General features: G+C 44.1%; 2 protein-coding genes across 3 annotated transcripts in view; one reads left to right on the top strand and one right to left on the bottom strand.

Annotated features, from left to right (window-relative positions):
- The first annotated feature begins 1,455 nt into the window (after positions 1-1,455).
- dbh (dopamine beta-hydroxylase (dopamine beta-monooxygenase)) lies at positions 1,456-11,321 on the top strand. The gene is made up of 12 exons (XM_040198392.2): positions 1,456-2,202; positions 3,874-4,020; positions 4,541-4,798; positions 5,116-5,292; positions 7,338-7,440; positions 7,583-7,749; positions 7,891-8,034; positions 8,902-8,940; positions 9,305-9,364; positions 9,503-9,630; positions 9,896-10,055; positions 10,863-11,321. Exons 1-12 carry the CDS (start codon positions 1,834-1,836, stop codon positions 10,974-10,976), a joined length of 1,866 nt encoding a protein of 621 aa, XP_040054326.2. The 5' UTR covers positions 1,456-1,833; the 3' UTR covers positions 10,977-11,321.
- sardh (sarcosine dehydrogenase) overlaps positions 11,252-14,405 on the bottom strand; it is a 28,075-nt gene continuing 24,921 nt past the window's right edge. For both annotated transcript variants that reach the window (XM_040198349.2, XM_040198350.2), the window contains 2 exons: positions 14,199-14,334; positions 11,252-12,907 (listed from right to left, as the gene is read on the bottom strand). In XM_040198349.2, coding sequence (XP_040054283.1) covers positions 12,779-12,907; positions 14,199-14,334 — 265 coding nt within the window. In that variant the 3' untranslated portion in view covers positions 11,252-12,778. The remainder of the gene's footprint in view (positions 12,908-14,198; positions 14,335-14,405) is intronic.

The following is a 14,405-nucleotide window of genomic DNA, read 5'->3' as shown; positions in this document are numbered from 1 at the left end:
CGTTGCCTCTGGATGACAGCTGACTTAACGGCGTTCACGTCTGCTGACGCATCAGTAGCGGAGACAGTGAGATAAGTGTGCATCTAAGAGAAATGACTTGGCAGGAAGAGAGCGACAGAGAGTGATCAGCAGTAGCAGAGAGACAGAGAGCGAGTGAGAAGGTGCCGTGGTGTAAAAGACGGAACGAAACAGAAAGGCACACAGAGAAAAGGATTAATAAGCCTAAAGTGAAGGCCAGAGACACACATCTGGCCTCGGGGAGTAACAGCCTTTATCACATTAACCAGTCTGTGCCTCTGCGTTCTGTTCTCTCCGCTTACCGCTCGGATCCAAACCTTTTCCTTTACGGAAAATGCATTTAAACGTTTGACGTCAAGTACGCCGTGTACTTGTATGTCCCGCACTCGCCCTACAGCACACTTGAGGACGAGCTTTCCCTGGAAAACAAGGTAGCGTGTCCTGCCAACCGTCCATCCATCCACCCTGGACTTGTCCAAATCCATTTGACTGAAAAGAATGAAAGCACCGCGCTGTAAAGAAGAGCTTCACTGCCCTCTCTGGTTAGGAGCCTGTTTCACTTGGGTGTGGCCAGCATGGCCCTTTCTAACCTCTGTAACCACAACAACATGCATGTCCCTGGGGGGACACCTGTACATACCTGCAACCACATGCTGTCTCTGTCTTCATTTTAACCTCTTCTTAAAACCTTTCATAACCATTTAAAGCTGGTTTTAGAACAAAATGTATTTGTGTTTTTATAACTTGTGTATTTTGCGTGACTTTATTAAAATCCATTTCCTTATTTTGAACTGTACTTGTTTCCGATATTCTGCTGTTTGTTCGACTGTGTGTTTGTTTTGCCCTAAATCCGGATTTTGTGCAAAGTCAAGCTCCCCCGTTTGAAATCTTTGACATGCTGCAATGTTTTTCTGATGTGTGTAGAATGTGGGCACAGGCCAAACAGCACAAGCACACACACTTTTCTACAGGGGCTTTACTAACCTTTCAAAACCAACCGTGAATGTGTCTCCCGTGTGTTTGTCACCCAAAATTGACACTTTGATTAGGTCTTCTGCTGCTTGAGGCGGTGGCTTGAGGAAAGAGCCCAATGCAGCGATGCCTTGTTGTCACCCCTGCAAGTGTTTGCTGCCCGTGGAATCTAAATCGAATAGTCAAATAGTCAACAGGCAACGCAAGAGTTTATGAAAAAATGGTGTAGTTTTTCATAAAATGCACAAGTAAATGAATTATACATGCAAATAAAATGAAGACAGAGATGGAGCGAGCAATAAAGTTGAGTTAGTTGAAGCAGATTGTTGTTGATAATGTCCATGGTTGAATTAGGATCAATTAGGGGCGGGCAGATGTGCAGAATCATGGTTGACCCCGGGGGCTCAAAGGAGACAATCCAATTTTCCTCAACAAATGTAATACCATTAGAATGGATAAAAACAGACAACTCACGAGGGAGGAGTGTCTTAAAAAGCAGGGAGAGGGACGAGACAGAGAGAGACAGAGCAGTTGTTCAGAAGGAGGAGACAATACCAGGCAAGACTGGAAAGATTAGTGAAACTCAAACCAAAGTCAAATCTGACAGCAAACGAGTGCCCGTGAGGATAGAAAACATGTCAAGAAAAGAGTAACCCACCTCACGTCACCACTGCAAGGGAGACACCAGCCAACGGTGGCCATAAAGGGGACCACAGCTGAAAAGACAAAACAAAACCAGCGAGTGTTTGAGAGTTAAACCTCTTACAGAACTACAGCGCCGCAGACTTTGAGAGACAAAAATCCATCTGCTCCGGCGGCGATTGAGAGCCGTCATTTAGGGCTATGAGAATCTGCAACAAGAACCTCCGCCTCCAGGACGTCACCATCATGTACTTCACAGCCCTGGCTGCTCTGATGGTCATCCTGGTGGCTTCGTACCAGGCGCCCTCCAACGCCATCGAAGTGTCCGGCCTCAAGTCAAACCCCTCCAGCGCTCCACCGCGGCTGCCCATGCCCTTCCGCGTGCCCCTGGACCCGCACGGGGATCTCCAGCTGGCCTGGAACATCAGCTACGCCGACCAGGAGGTCTACATGGAGCTGAGGGTGGCGGACCTCCAACACGGCGTGGTTCTGGGGATGTCCGACCGCGGGGAGCTGACCAACGCCGACCTGGTGGTGCTCTGGGACTCCGGGGCTAATAGCTACTTTGGGGTAAGCAGGGATGTATGTTAACTCTGTAATCTGTCTTCTAGGGTTAGGGTTAAATTTAGCATTTTAAATAATTTGGCGAGACAAATAAAAATAAAAATATATCCAGATTACCTGAAGTCTTTCCCCTAAAACTGGGGATATTAAGCAGTTTTCTACATAAGGTGTTTATTGTCATTTTTACTTTTTTTCACTCAAAAGTCAAATAGATAAATCCAGAAGGATTACATGGAAGTCCTTTAGGAATAGAAGTTCCCCTCATCTGTCTGTGGTCGCCGAGGCGTCACGTTGGTGTTTTTGCATGAGGAGCCGGCGGCTGGCGGCTCGCTTCATGATCCCATAGTCACTAAGGATGTTATCAACGCATGCTAATTGGAAACCAGTCAAACTGCACTAAAAGCTGAAGTTCTTTGGGGAATCATGAGCAGTTATTAGCATATCAAAATTGAATCCTGTAATGATTAAGATGTCTAAAATTTCTTTTTTTTGCCGCATAAAAGGCTTTACAATCTGACATTTTTGTCTGAAATTTCCAGATGAACTTTTCCAGAAAACAATTAATATTGCCATCAAAATCGAGTTCACAGCTTTTTAAGTAAAAATCTTCTTCCTTAATGACCGACTAATATATAACACATCAGTTACTCTCATTGAGCACAGTGAATCTCAGTTAGAACGTTAATGTACAAAATAAAAAATAACCGCAATATGAACAACAAAAAAAATGTATAAAGGGTTTGACATCGGTTTCCTGTATTAGCTCCTGCATATTTTCTGTTATTGTACTTGTTTTCAACCATCTATTAACAAGCATTATAGTGTTTAACATGAACTAACCAAGCAAATATTGTTCTTATATCTAATTCACATGTTAAAAAGGTTGGAAATCACCTTTGGGAAAGGTTGTCCTCAAGCCTATAGTACAGCAGGAGAGAGGATCAGAGTGACCAAACCTGTACATATGCCAATGTGAGGAGTGTTATAAGACAAACTTTCTTTTACCCAGCATGTTTTTTTAATTATCAAAAGAACGATATGACTCTGTGCACCAGTCATTCGCAGGTTTTAGCTTTATTGTGTAATAACACACGGAACAGACACTGCATACTGCCCACATTTCTTTTCAGATTTATATATAATTTATTCATTTTCGAAATCGTTGGCTTCAGAATCCTTTCGCGGTGTGTGTGGAACAGTTACATAAGAGGGGCTGAGCGGGAGACAGAAATACAGAGATCTTAGGTGCTATTCTGGACGGATATGTGTGTGAGAAACACACAAGTAGATAGACTGAGATGCTGCACGGCCTCCTGGCAGAGACGTGTATCCTATGGACAGGCTAGGAAAGGCTTATCAACACCTCTGTATCACTGATTACTCTGAAAAAATTGTTTTCGCTGGAGTTAAACTAGAAATTAACCATTAATTAACATTAAGAATGGCAACAGCCCTTCACTCTGGTTTAAAAAAAGAAGCTTTATTTTGTTTCTCAATACATCTTCCCAGGTAATAATTTCGTTTTCACTTAAATTCCACCACCGGTTATTTTTCTGCAATAAAGATAGCAGCCTCTTCTGTTTAGTTACGTCTCCCACCTGGTTGCAATTCAAACTGTCCCCTTTCACTTCTCTTTTATAATTCAACACGCTCCACACTACGTGTGTTTTCCTTCAGGATGCGTGGAGCGACAACGAGGGTCACGTTTCTCTGGACAGCCAACAGGACTACGAGTTGCTAGAAGCCAAACACAAAAGTGACGGATTCCACCTGCTTTTCAAGAGGCCGTTCAGTACCTGCGATCCCAGGGACTACCTGATAGAGGTGGGTGACACCTTTCCTTCTGTGCACATGACAGCGACCACGGGTCCGATGTTCACTAGTTAGAAGCATTTAGTTATGCCTCTGTCTCTCCTTTATATATATATTTTTTTTAAATCTTGTGTGCACATGTAAAATGATCCCATAAAAAAAAATGACATAGCTCTTACATATATTGCACGACCTCAAGCCAAATCCGTCAATCCCCAACCGAATGAACGCGACAGTAAACAGGTGGCAGTAACAGGACGGGAAGGTGGGAAAGATGCCGTTTGAGTGCGTAACATAAAGACATGGTGTACTTGCGCTGTATATGTTAGCATGGTTTCCACTGAAACATTCCTCAAAATGATTATAGTTTCTCTAAGTTAACAAACCCAACGGTCATCAACGTGACAAAGAAATGAAAAATCTGTTTGCCTTCTGAGTGTTCCCTTGAAAAACACAGCTGCTGTTTGTGCTCTCCTTTGCAGCCATCATACGGGCTTTATTTTCTGATTATTTTTGTTGTTTTTTTGGCAAGGAGGGAACTGTGCACATCATTTATGGATTCCTGGACAAACCACTTGCCTCACTGGATCAGCTGAACTTGTCCCGGATCCACACAGGCGTTCAGAGGGTGCTGATGCTGCGGCCCGACACGCCGTCGCCCGCCCTGCCTCCGGATGTGCAGACGCTCGACGTAGTGGCGCCGAACGTCGTCATCCCGAATCAGGAGACCACCTACTGGTGCTTCATACAGGCGCTGCCTGAAAACATGCCAAAGAACCACATCGTCATGGTAGCTGATAAACGCCTCGCAAAATAGAAAACACTTCATTTTACACAGTAAAGGGGTTATTTTGGATGAAGAATGGACAGAAACATAAATCTAAGAATATGTACTAACACAACAAACACATCCGTATGATATTCTCTCAGAAATGTTAAGAACCTGATAATAAAAACGTACGGTATCATAAGAAATAGAAGCAGTTTCACAGTATGTCGCAAAAAACAACATGACGTGTATCATACATTTTTTTCTTGTATTGTAGATTCTCACTTTTTCACTTCTCGTCTCTCGTCTCTCTCTCTCTCTCTCCGTGTTCCCGTCAGTATGAGTCAGTGATAACTCCAGGTAACGAGGCCATCGTGCATCACATGGAAGTGTTTGAATGTTCTCCGGATGTCCGCGACGTTCCAGAGTACAGCGGCTCCTGTGATGACAAGATGAAGCCGGGCAAGCTCAACTTCTGCCGACACGTGCTCGCCGCCTGGGCCATGGGTGCTGAGGTATGGCGGGAAACGGACACCCACACACATCTCCTACATCACTTACTCCTGTCCTCAAGGGCAACCTTACACCGATTACATTCACGCCATGTTCCCTACTAAATTGCTACAAAACGTGTTCCCGCCACTTATCCGATTCTAACTTTTCTGATGAGAATAAAGTCAGAATCTAAAACCACTCCTCAAAGATGCAACAATCCACCCACGTGACACTGTTAGATAAAGAAGAACGAGTTTTCTCATTTGGTGTCTAATTGAAAAAGTGTCGGAAAGAATGTGGTTTCTGGTCCCCGGATCCACTACAATACACAAACAATAACTCCTATGCTATTAATGTCCAAGCCTAGAACAAGAAAACCTGGTAAAAATCCCACACACAGCACGAGTCTATTAAGAGCTCGGAGACAGTCTGTATGTGGGAAGTAAACTAGCATCCGAATATTCCCAGACTGGTTTAAACGGACACTCGACGACAAATTTAAAGAAATCGGTCATTTAGAAACAGGTAGAAGAGGTCAGATCATGGCTGAAGTTTGGCAAGTTGACCAGCTGGTTGGTCATCATTAACTACCACTGAAGACAGGAGGTCGTGTCCTGTTCTCCTCCTGTGCAGGAGGAACACGCCTCTGTTCTTAAGCCGTGTCAGTCGGTCATTCATCAGGCATTAAATCTCCCCGCTTGTGTTCCGCCGCTTCTAACCAGACGGCTGACCGAGCGAGCGGCCCGCCGGTCACATAAAGCAGAGGGGACAGGAAGCGGTGAGCACATCACCGCGTTCCTCCGCTCCGCTCCCCCCTTCGGAATGGATTATCTGCCGGACGAACAAAAAAAAAAAAACAGCAAGATGCCTTCTGTGAGCCGCGAAGACGAGATTAGGTGGGAAATATTCAGGCCTCTTTCATCACCTCTTAATGTTGTTGTTTCATCCTCCCTGGCACCGCATCAGAAGGGGAACACGTGGCCTCGCGGGGAGAACAAACGGGAGGGAAACGGGACGTTTTGAAAGAGAAGGGAAACAACGGTATGAGAACACTGTCAGAAAAGAAGAAAAAAAAACTCTGGAGAAAAAGAAATGCGTGTGCCCTGCTGATGTTACCGCCACGACGTGAGACGTGATCAAATGAAACATTTCTCTCTTTCATTGCAAACTGCGTCTGCCAGCAGAAGCGGCTTAAGGTGGCCGGAAACAGGTGAGGGCAGGGATGTAAATGACACAAGTAGAATCCCATTTCCTTGATAAATGCATTAATGTTATGAACTATCAGGCAAGCAGTGGCTCAAAAAATATATTTTTTTCACAATAAGCAGAACATTTCAGACTCCACAGAGAAAAGAGGATGAAACACAAACTGTACCTCACAAGTCCAGCGTCTCAGTGGGCGCATCCTTATGAGAATACAGATAATGAATAAACGTGTTTTGAGCCTACTCCTAAATCCCTAAACAAGGCTGTCAAAAGAAAACATTTATTCAGACTTTGTGTCAATAATCACTTTCAAATCTCTTTCTTCCTCACAATCTGTCGCTGTTAGTATGTTAGAATCTGTGGGTGTTTGGGAGTTTGTCAGTGGCCATGCCATTATTTTCATCACCAAACATATGAAGAGAAAAGCAACAGGGGGGCCGTGGAGGCCTCTATGATCTCTGCAGTGAGGGCAAAACACACACAGTTAATTGGCCCATGTTTCATAGGAATATACATCTGGGTGACCATCAAAAAGGAATGAGCGAGGATGCTAAAGAAAAGTGGGTTTAATAGAGGAGGCGGGAGGGTTAGGGATAAAAATATGGTATATGAAATACCGTCTCTGTCCAATTTTATTCTAATATAACATGTTTGCACAGCAGTAAATAAAAACAATCCACAAGTTATTGTGAAGATGTAAAATGCGAAATAGATAATACAGGAAAAACAGATATGCACTTGCATTGTGACGCTGTCATACTCATCAGCTGTCGTGCACGTGAAGACGTGTCGTTGCTATGACTTCAAAGTGGTTGTGTGAATAATGAATGAATGTTTGCGTGTGTCTGTGTGTTTGCAGGCTTTTTACTACCCTCCGGATGCAGGGATGCCTATGGGTGGACCAGGTTCCTCAAGGTTCCTTCGTCTGGAGGTCCATTACCACAACCCTCTCCTTATTTCTGGTACATACAGCACATTTGCCACACGCATTCTCGCTTTCCTTCTCTTTTACAAACACACACCCTCCACACACAGCGCATGTTCGTACATCATAAACAAAGTATTTCTTGGATGTTGTAACCTTCCATATCTTTCTTTGTGCAGGCCGTCGGGACTCTTCGGGGATACGGTTGCATCACAGCCCGAGTCTGCGGCGGTACGATGCAGGGATCATGGAGCTGGGCCTGGTTTATACTCCCATCATGGCTATCCCACCCAAACAACACACCTTCTACCTCAGTGGATATTGCACCTCCAAGTGTACACAGACTGTATGTATGCAGAAAACTGGGAAAATATTCCAGCTGGCATGCCACATATTTTCCCAGGTTTTGGTCCCTAAAGCAGAAAAATATTGGCTGGTGCTTGACCTTAAAATGTCTGTTTCTTTGTCCATCTGTTCGTCCGTCTAGGCTCTTCCTCCAGGAGGAATCCACGTATTTGCATCCCAGCTGCACACGCACCTGGCGGGGCGAGGGGTGAGGACAGTGTTGGTGAGGGGGGGCAAAGAGCTGGAGGTGATACAGGAGGACCAGCACTTCAGCACGCACTACCAGGTGAAGCCGAGGAACGCGGGGCAGAGACCCACCATTGTCTGTTCACTTCACACCACACTGCACCGTAAGCCAGCAGGCACAATCAATACCAATGTGCGATTTACCGGTATTATACAGAAAGTTTTATAGTTTTAAATCAGTCACAATCATAACAGGACAGCGGCATGGAAATAATGAATAAAAGTTCAACTTGACATCGGAACTGACAAACAACAACATTGACATTGTTTGGAGACAGACATCTGTTGTGTTTTTTTATTGCACAATATCCCAGGGCAGGTAGACGAGAGTACACACACACACACACACACACAACAGACACAGGGCAGAGAAGGACATCGGCTAGGTTGCCTGATAAAATCTCCAGCTGCTGTTGACGTTAGAATAATGAGAATGAATAAAGAAAGAAAGAATAATCAGAATGTACACGTGTGGCAGTTGTTGTTTCATATCCTGCAGCCTCATTATAGACATGTGAAGACTCTATAAAGCCATTTGCAGCAAAGCAAACAGAACTCTCCGAACACACAATCACGGCTAATAACTGTGAAAGCCGCCTCAAAGGAAATCATCAAAAGAAACCGAATGTTTCATTTTGCTGTATAAATATATGAATAAATCACTAAGTGTCCAATTATGCCCCAAATTAAGGTGGTGAAGCAAAATGTATTCTAGAAAGGAATTTTAAAAGCAATTCCATTAGGATTGGAAAAAACTACGACAATGTGCTGTTTTATTTAATGCACTGTGATCATTGGCATTATTCTAATCACATCAGCCTTAATTTGAGGTTTACTGCTCAAAAACCAGAATCCCCAAATTGAAGTTTCATTTTAATGCTGTGTGTTTGTTTTCGCTTTCTTACAGACAATCAGAGTTCTTAAGAAAATGGCAAATATTTTACCTGTAAGTATAAAGTTAACCCTTCACCTGCATTTCAGGGAAGCAGTGACTGTTGTATGTTTTAGTATTCAGCAAGCGCTGCCGACTGCGTCGGAATGGTAGTGCCCCAGATGTAGATTTTTTCCTCCCCCTGCATTTAAAGTATTGAATCAGAATACCGCTCCGCTGTATAAGGTGTTTAACTGGAGTGGAAATAGGGACAGTCTGTGAAATTGGTGCTGTGATAGAAAGTCCTCAGGAGACGGAGAAGACAAAACCGCTGCAGCTGAGCCCCGAAAAGCAAAAAAAACAAAACCTCTGTGCTCTGGCTCTCTTAAATGACGTTCTGAGTAGCCTTAAATCACCCTCTATGGTCTTTGTCCTACAGGGCGATGTCCTCATAACAAAGTGTACTTACAACACAGAAGACAGGAGCACGCCTACAGTGGTAAATTCACCTTGATCAGCAACAGAACACTTGCGCATTCTTCGCCTTCGTTAATATTTCTTCCATCCCACGTATGCTCTTTGCACCGTGTATCTACACCTTCCTCGACCTCAATCCAAATCTCTTGTGTCCTAAAAGGGAGGTTTTGGCATCATGGAGGAAATGTGTGTTAACTACATTCACTACTACCCTCGAACTAAGCTGGAGCTGTGCAAGAGCCACGTCGAACCAGAATACCTGCAGAAGTACTTTAGCTTTATTAACAGGTAGCACCTCTCTCTCAAAAATATTTTGCTTGCTGCCCTTCATTTCTCCATTGCACCTCCATCTGTCCAAGACCTTTTTGGTTTCAGCATCCCCCCCCACTGCCCTTCACTCCCGAACACACCAAAGATGTGATTACTTCTTCTAATCTAAAAAAACCAAAACACATGCTTTGTCCTTCAAAGTGAAACAGGGTTCTTCTCAATCCCCCCCGCCTCCGAGTTTCATCGACTTTTCCTTAAACCCGTCTCCTGCTCTTCCCTCCAGGTTCCACGGAAACGACCGGTGTGTGTGCGGCGAGGTCGGCGTGACGGAGCAGTATTCTCAGCTGCAGTGGGACGCGTTCGCCGGAGAAGTGCTGGACTCCCTTTATAACACGGCCCCCTTCTCCATGCACTGCAACCAGTCGAGTGCGCGTCTCTTTCCTGTGAGCCCCTGATCACAAACGCTACGATCCACTGCCAAGCCACCGCCAAGCCACCGCCAAGCCACCGCCAAGCCAGTCAAGCCACCGCCAAGCCACCAATTAAACACTTAGACAGAATAGTCTGAACTTGCAACACACAAAGTTGTCAGGAGTATTCCCTTGAATGTATTTAATTCATTTCAAGAACAAAAGAGACACGTAATCCAATAATGGTGCCACCACTGGAAGGCAGTTGAAAGACTACAACTGCTTTCAAGATGGTTTGGGTGAAGCCATTATGCTTAAATAATCTCAAAGTAATTGAGCAGCGACAGTCAGGATATAGTCAGGCTGTCGGTTTTGTGGCGTTTGTACTCCATATGTAAAAAAGGGCTCATCCCCTCAGTCTCCTGCGTCCAGAGACCGAGGGGGCAAAAGCAGAACATTTGGGATTGCTTAGTTATTGCACTCGTTTAAATATAGCTGTAGACACACATGCACACGGACTTTAACGGTTTTACCGCCCCTCCGATCACTTTACAGCATCCAACCACCCACTGCTTGGAGGAAATAATACTAACAATGCACCCGTTTTCACCTTCACTCAATGAGACGATTAGCAACGACATCGACGAAGCAATTGACACATAAAGTGGCAAAACACTGAACTGAGATTGCTAATTTCACACAGAAACACAGTTTAACTGGAAAATACACTCACAGAGAAATGGGCTGCAGTGTATTGTTCAAAAACAACTATGGAGTTATTTAATTAAAACCTACGGTTTAACATGAATCAAACCAATAATCACAATGTTATTTCTGCAGGGAGAGTGGGACATGCAGCCCGTGCCGCTGGTTACATCCATCCTTGAAAAACCCAGCTACCCCTGTGAGGGAGGAGCACATCCCACCAGCGGACCCCTCACACCCGGCGCCTGAGTGGACGAGGGGGGCATCGGGGCCCTCGGCCGCAGACGTTAAGGAAGCTTAACATGTCAGTTTGCAGAATCGAGCGCTGCTGCAGCTTCCTTTGGGGATCAAATCGAGTCCTCTTTTGGGGGGTTTTCCAACAACTGCTGCAGTTCTGTGCTTATAGCCTCCGTCCATGTTATTGTCAGTAAACAGAAATGAATGAGAATTCTATTTGTCTAGTTTCAAAGCACGGCACATGGAGTGGAGAGTGGGGATTTGACAAAAAAATAAAAGTCAACTTCTACTGTGGTTTAACTTTATTACTCTTTTACATTTATTAGAAAGGAATAAAATTACTTCCATTTTCATTCATCCCGTTTGCGGTTTAACATTTTTATTTTCACTCTTTTAATCTTAATGCCACTGCGGGTCCTTGAATTGTTATTGTGTGTTAAATAATAAATGTCACACAGAATAACACAAATTCATTTATATGCATAATAATCAGGCATGACACTACATTTACTATTATAATGGTCTTTTTTGTTATTTGCACTGGTCAAATAATTTACTTAAGACATTTCACATTTATGGATAAACTGACTGCTTTCCATAAGAACGATTTCAGCAATATTCATATCACACCATGAAACACATTCTGTAAACTAAATACATACTGTGTAAGAGGACCCGAAGTAATGTTTTATTAGTCAGTTTCACATTTACCAACGACATTTTCTTATTAACCGAAGACACTACAGAGAGCGACCACTGCAGTGATTAATGGCCTTCTGGGCCGAATCCATGAATCATTCCACATTAGTAAACACAGCGAGTAATAGCAGCCCTACATACAAACGCCTCCTTCAACACAGACCTTTTCTTGGCTGCTGTTCACAGTGATGAACTTTGGGTTCTATTGGGCCGAACGTACCTGGCCAGCAAACATATGAATAGTTTAAAGTCCGATGTTTGTTTGACCCATCCAACCTCCACCCGCCCTGAACAAGCCCCAGTATTCAACCAGCTGGGAGACACCGGTTGGTGTAATCTAACCGCAAAAACGACAAGAAATGTGAGCTCTTAAGAATGCCTGAATTGGCAGACCAGTTTTAACGAATACGCTTGCATCTGTTAAAAAAGGGAAAAACTAGAACGGACTGCAGCAGACGTTTGATGCCGCAGAGCGCAACGGGGAACAAGAAGGTTCCATCTGTAACAGCTTCTTACTAAAAACCCCTTTCTTTCCCCAGCAGTGTTTTGTTCCCGGCTGGAACTCGATGCCTCAGGGTGCTTTTCTTCTCCATTTCCCTCCAACTCTGATTAACACTCCTTATTATCAGGACATGATAAATAGTCACAGTTTTTTTTTGTTTTTTTAAATCAAACTGCTTTAAAAAGGTAGTATAACGCTGAAGCATAGCTGTATCCTTAATATGATTATGTACGGCCTCATAGGTTGGATTTAAGACGAAGTATTAAAGCACTGCATCATAATACAATATAGTGCGAGAACATGATTACAACGATGATCTACAATTATCCTGCAGCCCAAAAAAAAGGGATCCTGGAGCTCTTTCACAAACACGGGTGAAAAATTATAGTAATGATAACAACACATCATTCATACTAGAATCAAATAAGCACCCTTTATATTGAGTTACAGATTTTAGACAGTCTCTTCTCAGGCCAACTTTTATATTAAATGACAGACAAAATCTTCCAGTCCAGCACGTTAAGACTAAATCAGCTCCAAATACCACAGCGTCTGTCAGGCTCGTGCTCTGAACGCATGGTGTCCTCTTCAGTTTTCGCGTGCGTGGTGCCTCTTACGCATAGATGCCCTTGATGCGTTTATTCTCTGGGTCAAATGGAGATTTGAGGTGGGCTTTGGCCTTGTACGTCACTCCCATCCTCTCCAGTGTAAACTCCCCCTTCTTTATGAAATCGGCGCTCACCTGTCAAGGAGAGGAAGAGATGGATCAGAGGATGAACACGTTTTTGGGAGATGAGGAAACAAAAGGAGATTAAAACGTAGAGTGAAAACGAGCTGACCAATTAATCCACGCGCTTTGTGAAAATAAGTAACTCCAGAACGGACGATTTCACGGCGTTCGTATCCGACAGAAGAGAGCGGCGGTTATGAAAACGCTGAATTCGATCCGTTCGGTCGCGAGACGATGTCGGCGCCCTCGGACCCCATAGAGCTCATTTTCACTGACTGACTTCCTCCCTGCAGCTCTGCCACTGATCCGTCATTCACGCACAAACCCAGAGCTCAGATTTTACTGCCTCCACGTCCAAGGAAGTAAATCCTACAACGGCTCTTTGACTCAACTTAATTAACGAGCTTGCCCAACAGTATTTGATGGTGTGGTGCACACACGCTTAACAGTACATCCACTCATTTCCCATTGACTGCATCCCCCTCGTCAAACCACACACGCACAAACAGTCCTCGCAGTCTGACCGCCAACGCTGCAATTTATTTCTATCCGTTTGAGAGAGACGCTTCTCCCACACACCCTTACTTCTTCAGAAGCCGGTGTGATTGAAGTGGATGCGTTGTGTCATACGGAGTGACAGGAGACAAGATCCCTTAGACCTGTCCGTCTGCGTTTGTGTGTTGTCTGCGTGTGTGTGTATGTGTGTGTATGCAAAGACTTAAGCGCTCAACAAGGCCACGGGTCAATCAGCTTTGTTTTGTATTGCTGGTCCCGACTCACACACACGCACGCACATCCACACACCAGGGCACACATGCTATCGCACACACGTGCATGCGTGTGTGTTTCTACTGAGCATATAGTCACAGGTGTAAAGTAAGTAGTGGCACATGGCCGACAGCCTGAGGCGTCGATGGCGCCTAAAGGGAATAAAAGGAACCTAATGCACCTTCCAGCTCACATTCTTGATGGAAAGAAACAAAACAAAACACTGAGTAATTGATTTGTCTACATAACACATTAAACTGATCAATTATTTGTTACTAAACTCAAAAAATAGAAAGATATTTGTGATATTAGAATTAAGAATTAATTGTTATCTTTATTCCCCTTTTCTAATAAACACCCAGTGGGATTATCTCATTATTCTGGAAAACATTTTTTTAATTTATTAAGAGATGGGCAGGATAGAGACAAAATGAAGAGAAAGATTATTCAGCAGAGGAGCACAAAAGAGGCTAAAGACAGGGCTACATTGTGGAGGTATACACATGTGTACGTGTTATGTGTTTAAGGCTCTTACCACTCCTCCATCAGGGTTGCGGATGTATCCGTATCCGATCGTTTTGTCGACAAAGAAGCCGTAGTCGGAACGCCGCAGGTGACCAACAGGAGTGCCGTTTCGGAAAATGGCCTCCAGACCGAACATTGGTACTTTCCTGGGGGAGAAAAAGAGAAGGGAGTCCTCCCGCGTTCATGATCCTGTTACACAATATATCTGCACGTCTTA

The sequence above is a fragment of the Gasterosteus aculeatus genome, chromosome 14 (assembly GCF_964276395.1).
Source record: "Gasterosteus aculeatus chromosome 14, fGasAcu3.hap1.1, whole genome shotgun sequence".
NCBI classification, from domain to species: domain Eukaryota; kingdom Metazoa; phylum Chordata; class Actinopteri; order Perciformes; family Gasterosteidae; genus Gasterosteus; species Gasterosteus aculeatus.
Note: the sequence above shows the minus strand (reverse complement) of the source record. Positions and strands in the feature narration are given on the sequence as shown.